The 19,365-nt window shown below is 34.6% G+C and overlaps 1 protein-coding gene across 10 annotated transcripts in view; it reads left to right on the top strand.

Annotated features, from left to right (window-relative positions):
- Window positions 1-19,365, top strand: part of LOC126746762 (TATA-binding protein-associated factor 172) — a 138,169-nt gene that overhangs the window by 55,417 nt on the left and 63,387 nt on the right. Inside the window, exons 14-17 of one of the 10 annotated variants that reach the window (XM_050455102.1) lie at window positions 94-483; window positions 5,725-6,173; window positions 11,692-12,265; window positions 16,725-17,190. The exons of 5 other annotated variants lie outside the window; for them this stretch is intronic. In XM_050455102.1, the coding sequence (XP_050311059.1) occupies window positions 94-483; window positions 5,725-6,173; window positions 11,692-12,265; window positions 16,725-17,190 (1,879 nt within the window). The remainder of the gene's footprint in view (window positions 1-93; window positions 484-5,724; window positions 6,174-11,691; window positions 12,266-16,724; window positions 17,191-19,365) is intronic. 4 more of the 10 variants (XM_050455106.1, XM_050455109.1, XM_050455108.1 and 1 more) reach the window with 4 other exon arrangements.

Here is a 19,365-nt window from a genome sequence, read left to right on the forward strand (position 1 = left end):
TATATCACATCTTTCTCTACAAGAACAGCCATGTTGATGTCGCATTCTCAATTTTTAAAAAAATTGAAAAACTAAACCCCGTTTACCTTTCAGCCGCCCTATCGGGGGCCATAGTGACCTTCAAAGCGCTCCCGGACAAACTGAACCCGGTAATAAAACCCCTGATGGACTCGATCAAGTACGAACCGGAGGAAAACCTGCAAAAGACGAGCGGCCGTCACTTGGCCGTCCTGCTGGACCACTGTCGGCGCCGCAGCCCCTGCCCGAACGACAAAATCGTCACGAATCTCTGCACGTTTTTACGCTGCGACCCGGAATTCACGCCGCAGATTTTCACCAGCGGCGGTGGCGGCGGCGAGGAGGAGGGCGACCGCGCCCTTAAGACGAGGGACAATTACGATGGCATCCTGACCTTGATTAATCAGCAAAAGATGGCGGAACGGTCGGCGTTTAAGAGGTCAAACAGTACCGGACGAGGACCAGGTAATAAGAGAGCATTTTTAAGTTCCGGAACATCCATTTGCTATTCCGCCAGAAATATTCCAAGTTCTTCTATTAAATTTAGAAATCGTTCCAATGTCAATCCACGACTTAGACACCACCTTACTTCTGTATAATACAGAAAATCTCCTTATTCGCTTTCGATGTCATCAAGAGATTGTTTGAATTATCCGTGATTGAGTCCTCGTGATTTTATGAAATTTACAGTCGAAACTACCACTTTCATGACATTTTCAAATTTTGTTAGAACAGAGGGCTTCTTGGTGTATAATGCAGTGAAACTGCATGAGATCTTTAGCGTTTATGTTTTTTTCTTGCAGACGCTTTTTCAGCAAAGTAGAGGAGAAGGAGCACTTGAGTCACTTGCAACTCCCGATAATTTCGATAAGTCCAAATCAGTTTTTGCACACTCATCCAAAAGTACATTGAGTATATCAACTCCTTTGGTTTGACCTTTCAATGAAATGAACACATTCCTAATAACTCTTCTAAGACTTTAAAATCTTTTGAGTAACACCTCGTATGAATATGAGAAGTTGAACTGTGGAACTAATATCAGTGAATTCGTCGAGTGCTAATGAGAAAAATTCTTACTGGAGTGCCTGGAAGAAATAAAATAATTTGTCTCTTATTGGCAGCTGAATATCTCGATTTCTAGTAGTTGAAATGTTGTAGTTATTGATTTTTAGGATACTCCAAGGGCTTTTTAAGTAATTACTGAAAAAATTATTGAAATCCGTACACTAAAAATCAAGATATTGACATTATTCTCTAGTAGTAGTCCAAACAGTTAACACGTATGATAGGCGATCCATAGTTTTTCGCGTGTTTCAGAGGGTTAAAGTACAGTTTTTGATTAATAATTTATATCAAAAGAAGTCTTTTAAAATTTTGCATCTCAAGCTAAGTATTGACTTATTTTAAAATCACGGTTGCCATAAATCAGTAAAATTCAGTTTTTATTTCTCTAATTTATGTAATAAGTATAACATAAAATATAGTGCACGTACGTGATAATTACAGTGTTTACATTAACGGGTTTTCTATTGTAAACAGTATTTGTCTGAATTAACTTATATTTATTTCATATACGGGGTGATTTTGGACTTGTGATTAACTAATGTAATAATGGCTGGAGGAAGTAATACGGATGACGGTGATCCAGGAAGTAATTGTGCTAAATGTAATTTAGTATTTGATGACATTAAGTCGATAATACAATGTACCAGGTGTGCTAAGTATTATCATGGAAAGTGTGTTAATGTTGATGATATGCGCGGTTTTCATTTGAGAAAATCGACATGGATCCCTCTGCATTTAGTGATGGTGCATACAAAACAGAGCGCGCTAGGAAAAGAAGTCGAACAGATGACATTGTTATTGATTTAGATAATGTAGGAGATATTATGGCCACCTTGCAGCTCTTAGTCAGTAAAACTAACGAGTTAAATCAAAAGGTCGATCTCCTGTTAAACGAAAACCAGAATTTGAAACGTGAAATTGCCAGCTTGAAGGAATGTAAGCCGAATGTAAACAGCCCGATCAAGTGTGAACTCCAAGTTGTCATATGCTGCAGCAATAGGTACCAAAAATGACAGCAAAGTTTTGGTTGTAAAGCAAAAATGTCCGGAGAAAGCGAGTGAAGGAGGATCTGAGAAAGAAAGTCAATCCTACTGTTATTGGAGCCGGTTTATCGCTAGGTAAAGCAACTAAAAGTGGCGGTGTTAATGAGAAGGAGCTAACTTCGATTCAGTCGCAGATCCGGAACAACAGTGTTCAGGTACCAAAACTTTTAGAGCACAGGATTAAGGTGGTAGGGATTAATGAGTCTGAGTACAACCTATCAGATAATGAAATTTTGGCCAATTTGTTCCAGAATCTCTAAATCGAAAAATTCAAATTGTGAGAAAAACTAAAATCGTAAGCAAAAAGTTCAATATGATCTTGGAAGTTGATGCTACCACGTATGCAGTGTTTATTGAAAAAGAGAAGATGAACATTGGTTGAAACCGTTGCCTTGTCTTCAACGAATATGGTATCCGAAGGTGTTTCAAGTGCTGTCGGTATGGTCATTTACTGAAAGAGTGTAAAGAGAAAAAAGTGTGTGCAAAGTGTAGTGGATCCCATGATGTTAAAGAATGTAATGTAAGTAGCGTTAAGTGTATCAATTGTGTAGTATCTAATGAAAAGTATGGTCTTAGGCTAAACGTCAATCACGTTTCTTGGGATGTAACTAGTTGTGATTCCTATAAGCGAATTGAAGAGTTACAAAGGAATACATATATTAAGTAGCAATTAGACCTAAATATTGTACTTAACACCAACATTGTTTATTTTAATTGCCAAGGTTATCTAAACAACAAAGATAACATTATTTTACTAGTAAATGACTGGAGGCCTAAGATCTTGCTTTTGAGCGAGACTCACGTAACGCCGGTTATTGAACCATGTCAGTTGATTATTGATGGGTACAATTTGGAGCAATGCACTAGTAACAACAGTAGAACAGGTGGGGTCTTGGCCCTTATTAGAAACGATATTAGATATAATGTGGGGTCTGTATTGTCTATTGATGATTATGTCTGTTGTTGTCTTTTGAGCTATCTATGGGTGGAGGTAAATATTCGCCTCAGAAACAAGATGCCAAATTTATAGAGTTTTTTGGGGGATATTTAGAGCAAGTTAGTGGATTTAATGGCACCAACATTATCCTTGGGGATTTTAATTATGATTTATTAAAAAACAGTTTTTATAGTAACAAATTATTAAGTATTATTTATACCAATGGGTTTAGTTAAATAATTAAGATTCCAACTAGAATAGTCCAAAGAAGTCAGACTCTGATTGGTTATTTAATTTCAAATGACAAATCTCTTTCGCATAAAGTCCATCAAACTCCTAAAATCAGTGACCATTCTATTATATCAATTTCTATGGATCAATCGAAGGAACAGCCAATGGATATAGTAAGATATACTAGGTCTTTTAAAACCTATAAATGCAATAAACTTCAGGAAGAACTGCTTACATGCAATTGGAATAGAAATAGTTCAGATGTTGACTTACTAGCTAATACTTTTGTCAGAGATATTAGAACAATTCTTGACAGTATGTGCCCAAGGATTAAAATTGTGCAAAAACAGAAATATGCCGATAAAAAATGGATAACTCAAGATATAAGGGAGCAAATGCAGGAAAGGGATCGATTATATAAAAGGGCTGCCATAGAAAACAACGACAACGTTTGGAATGAATATAAAGCTATAAGAAATAACATAGTAAGCAAGATAAGAGTAGAAAAGGATAGACTTTTTGCGAATACCATAGATCCAAATCAAAAAGAACTCTGGAAAAATCTGAAGACGCTTTTGCCAGGAAAAAACCAAAACATGCCTAAACATGAAATAAGGTTTGAAAATGAAATCATTACACAGGAGGATGAATAGATTTAATAATTATTTCGTGAATAGTATTGATCTTATTCTTGCAGATATTCCACCAGCAGCAAATGGTCAAACATATTTCACTGAACCACCTTCAGTCCGGAATACCTTGACACAATTTAATAAAGTTTCGATGACTAAAATGAAGGAAATGCTTAAAAATCTAAAAAACGTTGGTGATGGGGAGAGTGGCATCTCTACGCAGGTTCTTTGCGATGTTGCTTATGTTGTGGGTGATCGTCTTTTGGATATTATCAATACATCCTTAAGTACTGCGGTTTTTCCGCGAGCCTGTTGTTCCTGTTCCAAAAGTGCAAAACACTAAATTGTGTAATGAATTTCGGCCAATTAACACCGTACCTATTTATGAGAAGCTCCTTGAAGTATGTGTTAAGGAACAGCTACTCGAACATTGTAATATAAATAAAATAGTTGTACCTAACCAATCGGGGTTCCGTGAGAATCATTCATGTGAGTCTGTCATTATTAATATAGTTGATAGTTTTTTCGGGGCCCCTGACTCTGATAATCTAGTACTTGCTGTGTTTTTGGATTTTAAGAGAGCATTTGAAACCGTGAGTAGAGAAATGTTAATTAGGAAATTAGAACGGTTAGGCCTTAAACATAACGTATTGAAGTGGTTTCAATCTTATCTAATTGGTAGAGTTCAGCGAGTCATGTACAAAAATAGTTCATCTAAAAGTGCTAATGTAAAGCATGGTGTGCCGCACGGAACGGTCTTGGGCCCCTTGCTATTTTTATTGTATGTCAATACGATACAATGTTATATGTGGTGGGTAAAGACAAGTAAATCCAAGTTTTGTATATTTGGCAAGAGATCTAGATTAAGTTCTATAGACTTGGGCAATATACAGATTTCTGTGAATGGGGAAAGTATTTTGTATGCCAAAGAAATTAAATATTTGGGAACAATTTTCGATGCCAATCTAAATTTCCATGCTCATGCAGATTATGTAATGAGAAAATTTTCAAAAAAAGTTGGATTTATCACAAGAATTGGAAAAAACTTGTCAATGTACATCAAATTAAAACTTTACAACGCCATTGCTCTTCCTCATTTACAGTTCTGTTCAACATTATTGTTTAACTTGCCACAATATAGAATTGACCAACTAGAAAGAATTCAATCAACAATAGGGCTATGAGACTGATTCTAAATTGTAATCGTTACACGCCTGTTGTCTCTAGATATGTTGTCTGCACATCAAAGAACTTTGTATAATGTTTATTTGTTTATTTTTAAATTGAAAAATCAGATGCTCTCCGATTATATTTGTAATAAATTAAGAGTTTTTGGAGATATACATAACTATAATACGAGAAATCGTATAGACTTCACACTAGTCGACAGATGTAACACAACCCAAATGCATAATTCAGTTCTATACAAAGGTTTAATTCTATTTAACAATTTGCCTGCTAACATCAAAAATTGTATTACTTTGAATCAATTCAGAGGGCTCTTGAGAAGATTTATTATGAATAAGTAAAATTGTGTTTGTTATTTTATTATGTTGTTTTAATTATTAAGTTTTACTATACAGTGCATTTTTTTATCTCGGGTCATAGAGTTTTACGTGTAATCCCTTAAGACATCAATACCAATACCCCAAAGTTTCATAACGATAATAATAATAGGTGATTGCTATGAATTTTAACGCAAGTTAAACGGTAAAAAAATAAACATAATTTTATTCTGTATGTCTCTGATTTTATATTAAGCCGTTCCACCGTAAACAATTTTTCTCTCATGTTCCAGGCCGACCCCCCATAAACGAAGTGAACATCGAGGAGGCCCCCGGCGACGACGAGCCCCAAAAACTGAACAAAATCCAACGTCGAGGCACGACCTTCGCCCTCGGCGAAATCACCCGCTACTTCGGGGCCGAGTTACCCGCGAAAATCCCGAAATTGTGGGACCTGATCGTCGGTCAATTGGTCAACGAGGTCGACGATCCGGACACGTTCCGGCCGGTTTCCGGGGCGGATCCGGTCGCGGAACGGCTGGTCGGCGACCTGCAGGTACTAGAAGTGACCGCGCCCAGTGTCCATCCCGACTTGTTGCCGGAATTGATGGAGAAAACGTTGGGGCGACTCTGCGTCCTGTTGTCGCACCCGTATAGGGCGGTCAGACACTTGGCCGCCCGTTGTATGGCCGCCTTCGCCAAACTCGATTCGGTCAAGGTGATGGAGATGGTGGTCAGTAGGGTGAGTTTTGGTTTTTAACGTTGAGTGATAAAGAAAGCAAAAAATACACTGGACCACAAAATTAACCGGACATTTGGTTCAAATTGAATCATTAATAACTTATTTAGTATTACATTGATTTTGATGATTTATTGTGGAATTTTAGGTCGTTTTGTTGTTATGATTATTTCATATCGAGGCTACAGAAATTTCCAACGGATTTGTTATTATACTGTATACAGCGTGTACGCGTACGCGGGAAAAAAATTGGGAATTACATTAGGCTCTAAATTGATGTTTGACATTCATATTGACCTAAGTAACAGAATCTTCTAGATTGTTGGGTTATATTGTTCGTAATTGTGAAATGTTCTCTAGTTCTCGAGCTATGAAGTGTTTATTTAATACATTTATTCTTGGCAAATTGAACTTTGGAAGCATTATATGGAGCCCTAGGTATGGAATTTCCATTGATCGATTGGAGAGCATCCGAAACAAATTTTTAAGATTTCTTTCTTTTAAAACCCACTTCGGTTCTTATCAAAATGTCAATTTAGTTCAGAAGCATTTTGGTGTGATTTCACTTTTTGGCAGCCGTTTGATACCTGATGTTTATATAAAGTAATGAATTGTCAAAATTCATTACTTATTCATGTACAGCGAACAAACACTACTCCTATTTTGTCACTTTTTAAATTCTAACATTCCTCAAGTGAACATTTGATTAGGCGAATTATGTTTTATTCCATTCAGGAAAACAAATTATTGTCAGAACTGTCCATTATGTAGAATAACAAAAAGTTATTAAAACGGCCTAAAACTCGGAAAAAAATTATCAAAATCGATGCAGTACCGAAAAAGTTATTAAGGATAGAATTTGAACCAAATTTTCGTTGTCCGGTTAATTTTGCGGGTTGGGTTTGGTGTGTGTGAGTGTATAATAATGCAGTAAAGAAATATTACAGCTAAGAAGAAAATTTCCCTGATACGATAAAAACAAACAAAAGTCACAAAAAAAAAGATTTTAGTACAAAGTAACAATAGGTCAACCAAAAAAAGAAAATGTATTAATAATGGAGTTCTTCTTCTTCTTTCAAGTTCCATCTCCTCGTCGAAGGTTTGATATAATAGTAATAAATAAATAATAAATTTTTATTTTTATTTACTCAACTCAAGAATACATACAATACATAAGGCAATTGCACCAGTATTCGTCACGTTGCACCTATTTTTTTTTTTTTATTAAGGCATGCATTAATTCTTTCGGCATTTATTCAGGAAAACTATTCATTACCTAATCTGGCAATATACAAAGAACTGGGATTCCGCCATTAATGATGACAGGCTGTAGTAAAATACCGCGTTACTGTCAAAGTGTTTAAGGTGTAAGATAAGCGCGTACGATATTTTTATTTGACCAAGTAAGTAAGTTGTTGTTTTCTTTAAATTTGTGTTTTTTTTCAATAATGTTAGGTAGTTTACCAATTTAGGTTAAATATTTGAAGGTGACGATTACTGGGACATTCTGAAATGACGCTGTCTCAATAATCGTCACATATGACGGACACTGGTACATATACAACATATAGACTAAACTTCATGGAAAATTAACACATTATAGGTATATTTGTTACCCTTATTGCCGATTACATTCTTTATATTATCATGTTATTGTGACCCAGTATTCGTCATACTATTTTCTGCTAAATAAAATACTTACAAATGAATGAAGTCAAGGTGACGAATTCTGGTACAGGGGGCCGACGAATTCTGGTTCTTTGCAGAAATGGCTACAAGATTTAATTATTCTCAAGAAAATCTGATCAAAGCCAGCGTTGCTGTAAAAAATCCAATACCTAGAAAAATGGGTCCTCAATCTATAGTGTCTACAGAAGAAGAAATATTGTTGCAACAATATTTCTACAAAACATGATTTCCAGTGACAAAAGTTCAACTTTTACAGAGCGTTCAAGCTTTAATAACACGGTTCAAAAGACCAATTGTAGGTCAGGAAGACATTGGTATGAAGCCTTTCTGAAGCGACATCCTTGTATATCGCAAAGAACTTCGCAAAACTTAATATCAAGTAGATCTGCGGTAACCCAAAATAATATAAGAAATTAGTTTAAGTGTCAAGCTACATGAAGGAAAATAACTTGTCAGAAGTTTTTGAAAACCCCCAAAGAATATTTAGTTGTGATGAAACTGCGTTTTTTATTTAAATCCTGGGAATAATCGAGTTTTGGCAAAACGAGGTCAAAAACACTATTGGCTCGGATGAGAAGGAGTGTATTACAACTTTAGTGATGGCTAATGCGGCACTAGGTCGTTCAGATAATGGGTGGATGACAGGTGAAACTTTCTTAGAATTTATTGCAAATGTCTTCCATCCATGGCTACTAGAAAATGCTGTGACGTTTCCAGTTATAGTGTTTCTCGACAGAGATACATCCCATTTGACTAGGTCCCTAAGCGAATTTTGTAAAGAAAAAAAAATAGAATTAGTCGCGCTCTATCCAAAAGCTACGCAAATAATGGATGTTGCAGTTTTTCACCCATTGAAGGCATCTTGGAAAAAGGCAGTCTATGATTGGAGGATTAAAAATTGCGGGTTGCCGTTAAACAGAGATAATTTTTGCCCCATTCTGGATGAGGTATACATACAAATATATACAAAATAACAAAAGATATGCTTAGAAATGGATTTAGAGCTTGCAGACTATGCCCTTTTGATCCAAATTTAATAGATTATACAAAACTGACAGGACAAAATGTGTCAAAACAACCTGACCGTTATTCCTTTAACATTGAGAAATATCGAGAACATTTACACTTCATTGAGAAAGAACTATCCCCAGTCACACTGGAAGAATTCAGAAGATCTGGCGCTCACTGGAACGGATCAGTAAAAGATACTAATTTGTTCTTCTTTTGGTTTAATCTGAAAACAAAAAATGTGTATTTTAAGTAAAGCAAATCGAAAGCCGAGCAAAAGCATTGAATATAGTGACGAATACTGGGACTTGGTCTAGTTAGTGGGTGACGATTACTGGAAATGTATATTCCATCAGAACCAACAGCCGTAGTCTTGACTTGGGTTAAATATTTAGGCACTTCAGTTTCTGAGACAATAAAAAATTTAAAAATTTCAGATTTTGCACCAATGACTGGTTTTTTATAGTAAATCTTAATTTCTTATTTACGAAAAAAAATTATTAATGTCAGTAGGATTAAATATCTTACCAGATAAACGATCTTTTTTTTGTTTTAGAAAAATATTAAAATACTTTAATGTTTTCCAGACTATTTTACTATTTCTATTATTAAGATGTTGCTCTAAAAAGAAATTTTTTTTCTCTGCATATAAGCTTAGTAATATCCTCTTCAGACCCAGGCGACAAAAGTGTGTGCAATTTTTATTTGGTTCACTTGGAGTTAACTATCCTTAATAATTATCCCAATCGTCCTTTACCCACCATAGGGGGCGCTAAAATAATTTGTACTGTATGTAATAATATGTACTATATATTTTTATGTTTTCAAGCAAAATTTGGTACTTACGACGAACCGGTTTGACCTTTTCAGAATCAACTGTTCTGGTAGACGCCATGACACTTTCACTTTCGCACAGATTGCCTGCCAGAGAACAAGTGGCACTTGTGCGGCGTAAACATACGGTTATTAATAGGGACTTATCGATTGAAATTTAATTTTCGTAATGGGTAAAGTCAAAAAATGGAGTTAAATATTTTGTACACAAATGTGTACCGGGCGATCTGAAGAGGATATAATTTTTTTATATTCATTGTGTGATTTCACACTCTTTTTCTTTTTAAATTTAAATTTTGCCCTATCACGAAGTTTTAACATGAATTTTACATTCTGCGTTATCCCTGGAAGATTTTACTTTGTCATCAATATTAACCAAATCAAAAATATTATGCCAGGAGATCGATTTTAAGGAATCGTAAATGCCCAATAGATTAACATTCTTCAAATCTCGATACGTGACCGATTCCACTTCCTCCTTCACAGTTTCCGAGCCGAAAATTGCATAAATCAATTCATGATTATAAATGTTGAGGTCAAGCGTGCCTAACCGTAAAATGCTCAAATTCTCCGTAATTATTATATGATCTATTAGTTTGGGGGATGTTTGTGTATCAATCAGTTAATATAAGCTTTATTGTCATAAGAAATCTTGTTGAGACAAAGCTGTAAAAAAAAATGAACAAACCATAATATAGTAACATATAATACAAATAAACAAATTACAATATTAAAATTCAAACTTAAATTTACATATACATCAATAAAATATTAGAACTGTAATATTAAAGCATGTTAAAAAAGGACACAGTACATTTAAAATCTCTCTGCTAAAAAGTCTCCTATTTCATAGTAGCCTTTTGCAACAAGCAATTTTTTTACATTTTTTCGAAAGAGCTTTTTATTATGAATATCTTTGAAATCTGCAGGAAGATGATTATACAGCTTTTTACCATCGAAAATAAAAAAATTTTGTATTGATGTACTGTTGGGTATAGATAAAGTTACATCATTGGCCCTTCTACTGCTATATTCATGTCTTTCTGTTACATTGCTGTGGTTTCTATATTTTTTATGAATAAGACAAAGGGATTCAGGGAGTTAAGATTTTATATAAAATGAAAAAGTTGTTTGCATGAATCCCTGGCTTCAATTTTGCAAATGTATCTGATAACCCTTTTATGCAAACACAAAAACACTTTTGAAAAGTTGCACACAACATGCACCCCAGAAACATAATCCATACCTTAGATTTGATTCAATTAATGCAAAATAATTATTTTTGGCAACCTCCTGGGACACCATCTTAAGAGCATAACAATTTTATGCTAGTTTATTGTTTAGTAGCCTAATATGGCTTTCAAATTTTAATTTATTGTCTCTGCCTATTCCCAAAAATTTATTTTCTTGTACCCAAGGATACTTTACTTAAACTGCATTTAAAATTTATAATACTGGTTTTGGCAATATTTAGAGTTAATTTATTACAGTCACGCCATTTTTTTTATCACAGCAATGTCCCTATTTACTCTTTCATTTAGATTTGCAGCATTAATATCTTGCCACAGCACTGTTGCATCATCTGCGAATTGAGTAAATTTACCTGTGTTCTTTAGACTTGCCATGTCATTTATGTACAGTAAAAACAAAATCGCACCCAACACTGATACACCATTTACAGTTACAGTCTGTCGCCTATCTCTTAAATATGAAGCAAACCATTGAAGAGACAGCTCTCGTCGGTTCATCAATAACTTGCCTTAGTCCCACAAGCAGTTGAATGTACAAACCAACATTACCATATTCTGCTAGATCAAATAGGTATTTAAATATTGGTGTCACCCAAAAAAATCAAATGATCAGTTTGTGGGAGCAGATTTAGAAGCAGAAATTGGGAGGTTTTTTTTAAGGGCGTCTAAATTTCAAGTGTCACATTATGCACGTTAAAAAAGACGTCTATAGACAGTCAACGGTTTTCGAAATTTTTTAGGTACTACCAAAACTGGGCGCCACAGACTGTGATATAAAGCGACAGGGGGCGGTGGAAGCGATCGCGTGCATAGTGGACAGCCTCCAGTTCGACGTGATCCCGTACGTGGTGCTCCTGGTGGTTCCCCTGTTGGGGCGCATGTCCGACCAGAACCAGTCGGTGCGACTGATGGGCACCCACAGTTTCGCCACGTTGGTGCAACTGATGCCGCTGGACGGCGGCGTGCCCGAACCGGTGGCCTTGAAAGAGAGCACGTTGAACGCGGAACGGCATAAGGAAAGAGAGTTTTTACAGCAGCTACTCTCACCCGCCGCTATTCCCGATTACGTGGTTCCGGTACCGATCGCGGCGGAGCTGCGCAGCTATCAGCGCGCGGGGGTCAACTGGTTGGCCTTTTTGAACAAGTACAAACTGCACGGGATCTTATGCGACGACATGGGCTTGGGGAAAACGTTGCAGAGCATCTGCATTTTGGCCGGGGATCATTATTATCGGGAGCGGAAGTATCGGCAAACGAAATCGCCCGATTGCGCTCCGTTGCCTTCGTTGGTGGTCTGTCCGCCCACCCTTACAGGTGCGTATTTTGGTTTTAAAACAAGGAGACGGACCTTGTTGTTTCAAATCTCAGTTTGATGTGGTATTATGTTTAGGAGACTTTAATGTTAATTTTTTTGATTTTAATTAATAATATTGTCCTTAACTGTTTTTGACTCATATAATCTTGTACAGATACTTAACGAACCAACTTGCACAACTCAAAATTCAAGCAAGCTTATAGATCCAATTTTTATCAGTGATACCGCATTATTTAGTTACATCCTCTGGTTACAGACTCGTTTTTGTTGACTTAAAACTAAAATCTAATAAACCTGTTGAACCCATGATTTTTTGTCCGATCTCTACAATTTGCCTTGGATGGACATTGTTTATGAGAAAAAAAATTACTTCTTTTTACTGATCTTTTACACACACTGTTTGATATTCATGCTCAAAATTTGGAAGGCTCAAATCTTTAAGGAGCAAGATAAATCCTTACAAAAATTTAAGCGTACTAAAGAACCTCAAGACTAGGACCGGTACAAAGAACTGCGTAATTTTACAGTTTCTATACTGAGATCCGAAAAATTAATTTTTTTATAAAATGAGTCAAGAAGGAATTAGTGTCTTCTTTAGTGACACTTAAAAAATACTTTATTGCTGGTAGTGTTTAAATGTTTTTTTAATTATATCTTAAGGTGTTTTCTTTTTACTAGTGAGAACTAAAGTAAAATCGTCCAAATAGGTAATATGCAATGATCTTTTTAATGAAATGAGTCAAAAAAACATTGGTGTCTTTCTAATAACATTTAAAAAAATACTATTGCTATTAATAGTGTTTAAGTATTTTTTTCTGTTATACCTCAAGGTGTTTTCTATATAATAATGAAAACTAGAGTAAAATCGGCCAACTAGTTAATGAGCAGTGAATTTTTTTATAAAATAAGTAAAAAAAAAATTAGTGTCTTTTTAGTCACAGTTAAAAAAATACTTTCGCTATTAATAGTGTTTTAGTTTTTTTTTCTGTTATACCTCAAGGTGTTTCCTATTTACTAGTAGAAACTAGAGTAAAATCGGCCACCTAAATAATGAGTAGCGAATTTATATATAAAATGAGTCGAAAAACTTAATGTCATTTTTAGTAACACTTTAAAAAATCTTTTGGTCCTGATAGTGTTTGAGTGTTTTCCTTGTATTTTATCTTAAGGTGTCTTTTTTTCTTTTTACTAGTGGAACCGAGAGTGAAATCGGCCAAAAAAGAAGGCCTCAATCTCAATTTTATTTCTAGACAAAAAAAACATGGTCAGCACTAAGATCGTTAAATGTCCTAAACTCAAATGATAGCAAGTTATCTCCTAATTTAACAGATCCAAACTTAATAAACCAGCATTTTTCTCAATTTTTTAACAACAGTTCTAATGACTGTGATGAAACTATAGAACATTACGAAAACAACAAATTCGGCGCATAGATTTTCCATATGTTCTATAGAAGATGTTCATAAAATTACTCAAAACATGAAAACTAATGCTTGTGAAATACCGCAGTCCATTTATTGATCCTTACATAACTAATATTATTAACAGTTGCATAGAACGACATTATTTTCCTTAAAGTTGGAAAACTGCAATAGAAATACCTTTACCAAAATCAAAAAAAACCTTTAATGACTTATAGCAATTTTACCTGCTATTTCAAAAATAATGGAGAAAATTTTACGCAGTTACATATATTTAAATGATAATGTCCACATCCTCCGCTTTGGAAGTATTCTCATACTATTAGATTACTCCAAGGCATTTGACACTATAAATCATCGACTCTTGTTGGAAAAGCTAAGATATTACGGTTTTGACGTCGACTCACTGTCACTCATCGCATCATACTTCTCTAACAGGTCACAAAAAGTGTTTGTTGCTTGGTGCTTTATTATTTACACGTCTGAACTTATTAGCTCTCTTTAAGATACAAGAAAGATACAAGCTTTTGCTGACGATCACTTCTCTTCAAAAGACTTTGTTACTTGTAACGAAACTATTATTCATAAACTTAATAACCTAAAAGATCTCTTTAAAAAACTCGGCCATCAACTGAATCCATCAAAATCAAAACTTATGCTGTTTGGCAAAAGAAATCAAAACGAATATTAAAATGAAAATAGATGACCAAATATTACCATTATGTAATTCTGCTCGTAATCTGGGGTGTAGAATAGATCCTTGTGAAACTTCAGTTTTAATTAAAAGTGATATCTATTACTGAGATATCATTTTAAAAAAGACATCATAGAATTATTTAAAAAACCATAATAGTGAAGTTTAGCAAGCAACATAGTGTGACTAATAGTACCAAAAGGTTTGCTGAAGTCAAGAAGGCACAAACCAATTATTCTCTTTTGGTCCTCATTGGGTCTTATATCAATAAATAAGTTAATTAGACAAGGCGGTTTACTATATTACTCTCTAAATCCAAATTGACAATCAGGAACTATATTATTTTTATTACAAAACCGAGTTATCTGATTATAAATATGTTTTTCTAAAATTTTACAAATCACAGGCTTATGGGCTTAAAATCTTTGGGTTCTAAAGGGTGTTGTTTTTAGAGACGGAGAACTTTAAATTGAAATTAAACACAAAATATTTTATTGATATGAACGAATTTGCTTTTATATTAAAGAATTATTTTTGGCATTAATATTTAAAAATGATTTCGGGCATGTGATCCCCACGGCTGGCGCGTACGTGGCGTAATCTAGAGGTCCAATTTTCACACACTCTTTCCAGTACTGCAGCCTGTATTTCGACAATGACGCGTCGTATGTGGGCTTCCAAGTGCTCATGTGTCGGGTTTATCGGCGTAGACATGCGACTTAACATAGCCCCAAAGAAAATAATCTAATGGCGTCAAGTCGCACGAACGAGCTGGCCCTCTTAGGAGGTTTAATGCCTCAAATTCCTAATGTTACCCGTTAGAATTCGCAGTTGGCCTGTGTAAGTACCTTTAATGCTAACTACCTAATGTACGGAGAAATTTCAAAAGAACATCCAGAGTTTCTTGATCAGCATAATTATAAGAAAAATTGACGACATTAATTTATACAAAAATGCACTTGACTTAGAGCAACAACTACAGGCAGTTGGTACTGCCTTAGATAAATTCCAGAGTGCAACAATCAACATCTGGCTAGATTTATTAAACAAACCATGTCTAAGCCCTTACATTATAGACATTAAAAAAAATGTGAGGAGGCAATACAACCCTTCCACTTTCTATGTTTTTTCTGATCCTAAATATATGGACAAATACCAGGATGAGGCAGAGGCTTGGTTACTTGAGAATCACGAAGATTTTTTCCAAGGTTATCTATTATTCCGAATAAAGGATGAAGATATTTATCAATCATCACTTTTTAAGGAAAGCGTGATAAAAAACACGTCTGCATTCAAATGGTGGTCAATTGTAAAAACTAAGATTACTTCTACAGCTCAAAATTCAGATTCAGATCGTATTTTGATGAACATGGCCACATTTTTTGCAAACTTACATTCTTGCCCTGCTAGTACTGCAGCTCTGGAAAGAATCTTTAGTTCTTATGGTTTGGTGTGGACTGATCTTCGGAATAAGTTGCTGCCAGATAAGGTAGAAAAGCTAGTAAAAATAATTAAAATGAGCCATTTTAAAAAAGAGAAAAAGAAAAAGTTGTTTTAAGTGTTTAATTTATTTTTATTTTATTTTGTTCCTATAATGAATAAGGCGTTTTGTTTTTTATATTTTAATGTAAAAATTGATTTTTTGAAACTTAGGAATAAGAATATTAAAGACTGGTCTATTAGTACCTTTCTGTTCTGTTTCCAATTGAAATTATTTATTTAATTTTGTTCCTTACGAAAAAGTGAAAAACCCGATTTGTTGATAAAACTTAGGAATAAGAATGTCATTGTATTTTGATATTTTGTTATTAAATACTGTATAAAAAGTATCTCAATTTTGTCTCATTTTTCTTTAAACCTCTTAAATTCTTTGGGCTTTTGCATAGGTCCTTGGGTGGGTTTTTTAAATGGGTTTTTCATTTTGCCAACCCTGATTGACTGCTGAGCCTCTGCAGAAACCTCTTTAACTTAATATGTATAACATTAACTAGTTTTAACATAAATTCATTTTTTAATTCTAATATCTTCTGTGCAACTTTATTATTTATGTCTTTGATTGTTTGTAATCAGCAAAACTAGTGTTGGTAAATTTTTTTTAAATTTATTTGTAGTTCTGGTCCTATAATTGTAAATTTTACCTTTGTATATATTTTAGAGTCCGTTAATGCTGAGTTATCTCATCGAAATGCATCCTTCTTGAAACCAGATTAGAAATTTGCTTTGTGAAGAAAAAAAACTCTCTTTCAAGAAAGTTCTTTCTTATCTATTATTCCAAAACGAACCTCTTCAATAAAATGTATTGCATTAATCTATATTTAATGCCCCCCCACCCGTTCATTTCAGGTCATTGGGTGTACGAGGTGCGAAAGTTCGTGCAGCAAAAACACCTGCGCCCCCTACAGTACAACGGGAACCCCGTGGAGCGGGAACGGTTACGCGGGAAATTCAAAAAGTACCAGCTGATCGTCGCCTCCTACGATATCGTCCGTAAAGATAACGCCTTCTTCTCGGGCATCAAGTGGAACTACGTCGTCCTGGACGAGGGCCACGTGATCAAGAACGGGAAAACGCGCACCAGTTTGGCGATCAAGAACTTGACGGCGAACCATCGGGTCATCCTGAGCGGCACCCCAATCCAGAATAACGTGCTCGAGCTGTGGAGTCTCTTCGATTTCCTCATGCCCGGATTCTTGGGGACGGAGAAACAGTTTACCGCCCGTTATTCGAGGCCGATATTGGCCAGCAGGGACGCCAAGTGTTCGCCGAAGGAGCAGGAGGCGGGCGCGTTAGCCATGGAGGCTTTGCACAGGTTGGTAATATCGGGAATGTTGGGAAATTCGGGGGTTTTAAATCAGTAATAATTTTTTTTTAAAGCTCTTTGTATGGAAAATTCCTTGGAAGAGTAAAAAATGGAAAAAGTGGTCTGTTGAATCAGGTCTCTGTGGATTTTGATGTTATTGTTTTAACTGAAACACACTATATTAAAAATTGAAACTTGTTTCATATTGGGCCTGATGAATAAAAATCTAGCATTTGCTTTTTAGCAAAAGCAATTGCTTAACTAGCCAATGCTATAAATAAAAGCAATTGCTGGATCTTGATATGAATAAAATTTGGAAGGAAATGCTGCTTTTCCTATATGTATGTAGTAATTGCTTATTTGTCCTTGCGTCTCCACTCCTATTTATAGGTTTTTATTTGGTACCGAACTTGAAAATTTTGCATCGTCCACTCATCAAAATTCCTGCCTTATCGTTGCCATCCCAGATATTTGAGTTTTTTTTTTATAAACATTTGCTATTTATGTCTCAGTTCGGCGACAAGAGACCATAATTTCGTATTGTCGTTCGCAGAACTAACGAGTTATTTAGGACATAGGTACAAGTCTATATATTTTTTTTAAAGATAAATAATCGTAATATTTATTTATTATATATAGGATATAGGATACAAACAGGTAAACCTACAACAGTATCCACATCAAAATGTATACTAAGTTAACTAAAAACTAAGAAATACTAACTAAGAAACCAAAAAAATTTATCAAGAAAATTTTACCTACTTTGGAACTTATATAAACAAATAAAAAAGAAATATTTTCTTAAACTTAAATATCTAAATCTCTGACAGAAGGGCGCTTTTAATTATTTGCTTCAGTTTTATTTCAGACAGGTTAAAAAAATCCAAATCTAAATCAGAATATAAAACATTGGCCTCACGCATCATCCTTATTATAGGAGAATTTCGAGCGTGCAAAGTGTGTCTAATGGACCCTAAATGCTCTCGGCGCTATATTAAATGAGATTTTGCTTAACAAATGAGGAGACTCTACTTTACCTGTTAATATTTTATAAAGAAACATAATATCAGATAAAATCCTTCGGTCCTGAAGAGTTAAAATATTGTAATGATTTCTCACAGATGCTATACTGGCAAGCTGAAGCTGATTGCCATATTTGAATAAAAACGACTTCAAAAACCTTTTTTGTACCCTTTCGATTGCGTCTTTATAAATTTGATAATAAGGACTCCAGATTATTGAAGCAAAATTAAACTTGCTTTGTACATAAGCATAATAGAGTGTTAAGTATGTATTTGGATTTGAAAATAAGTTAGATTGTCTATTTATGAAGCCCAACATTTTAAAACTCTTTGAAATTATTAAATCTTATATGTTTTTCAAATGTAAGTTTATTGTCAAGTGTCAAGCCCAGATCTCTAACCTCGTTTTCTCTATTTAAGGCACCAATTCTGTAATTGTATTGAATTGGATTTTTATTTCTAGTGAAACTGATAACATTACATTTATTTGAATTTATAAACAAATTATTTTTAAGACAGTATTTATGAAATTGATCTAAGTGCTTTTGCAGCAATTCACAATCGTGCGGAGTTTTAAGTTGTTTGTAAATTTTTAAGTCATCGGCGAATCCAAGAACCATAGAGTTTGAAAAACAAAGTTTTACGTTATCAAGATAAATAAGAAAGAGCAGAGGTCCTAGATGGGATCCTTGCGGTACCCCAGAGGTAACTTTTATATTCTTAGATTCAACCTCATTTATTAATACAGAAAAAGTACGACCTCTTCAATAGGATTCGCACCAGTCCAGAAAAATACCATCCACACCGACTCTCTTTAATTTATAAGTATTTCATTATGGTATGATCAATTTTGTCAAAAGCTTTACTAAAATCGGTGTAGATAGCATCCACCTGAACTCCGCTATCCATGTTTTCTCTAATGTATTCCGTATATTCAAGAAGGTTAGATTCAATGGATTTATTTGGTAGAAATCCATGTTGCTCAGTAATTAGTAAACGTTTGACAACATTAAAAATGTATTTATAAATTATTTTTTCAAAAACCTTGGCAAAAATACTAAGCTCACTTATTGATCGGTAATTGTTAATTACTTTTTTTTCATTGTTTTTAAATATTGCACTGCAACGATTGGTTTTATTAGAGCAGCTAAAATTATGTCGT

The sequence above is a fragment of the Anthonomus grandis genome, chromosome 18, assembly GCF_022605725.1.
Source record: "Anthonomus grandis grandis chromosome 18, icAntGran1.3, whole genome shotgun sequence".
Classification (NCBI taxonomy): Eukaryota; Metazoa; Arthropoda; class Insecta; order Coleoptera; family Curculionidae; genus Anthonomus; species Anthonomus grandis.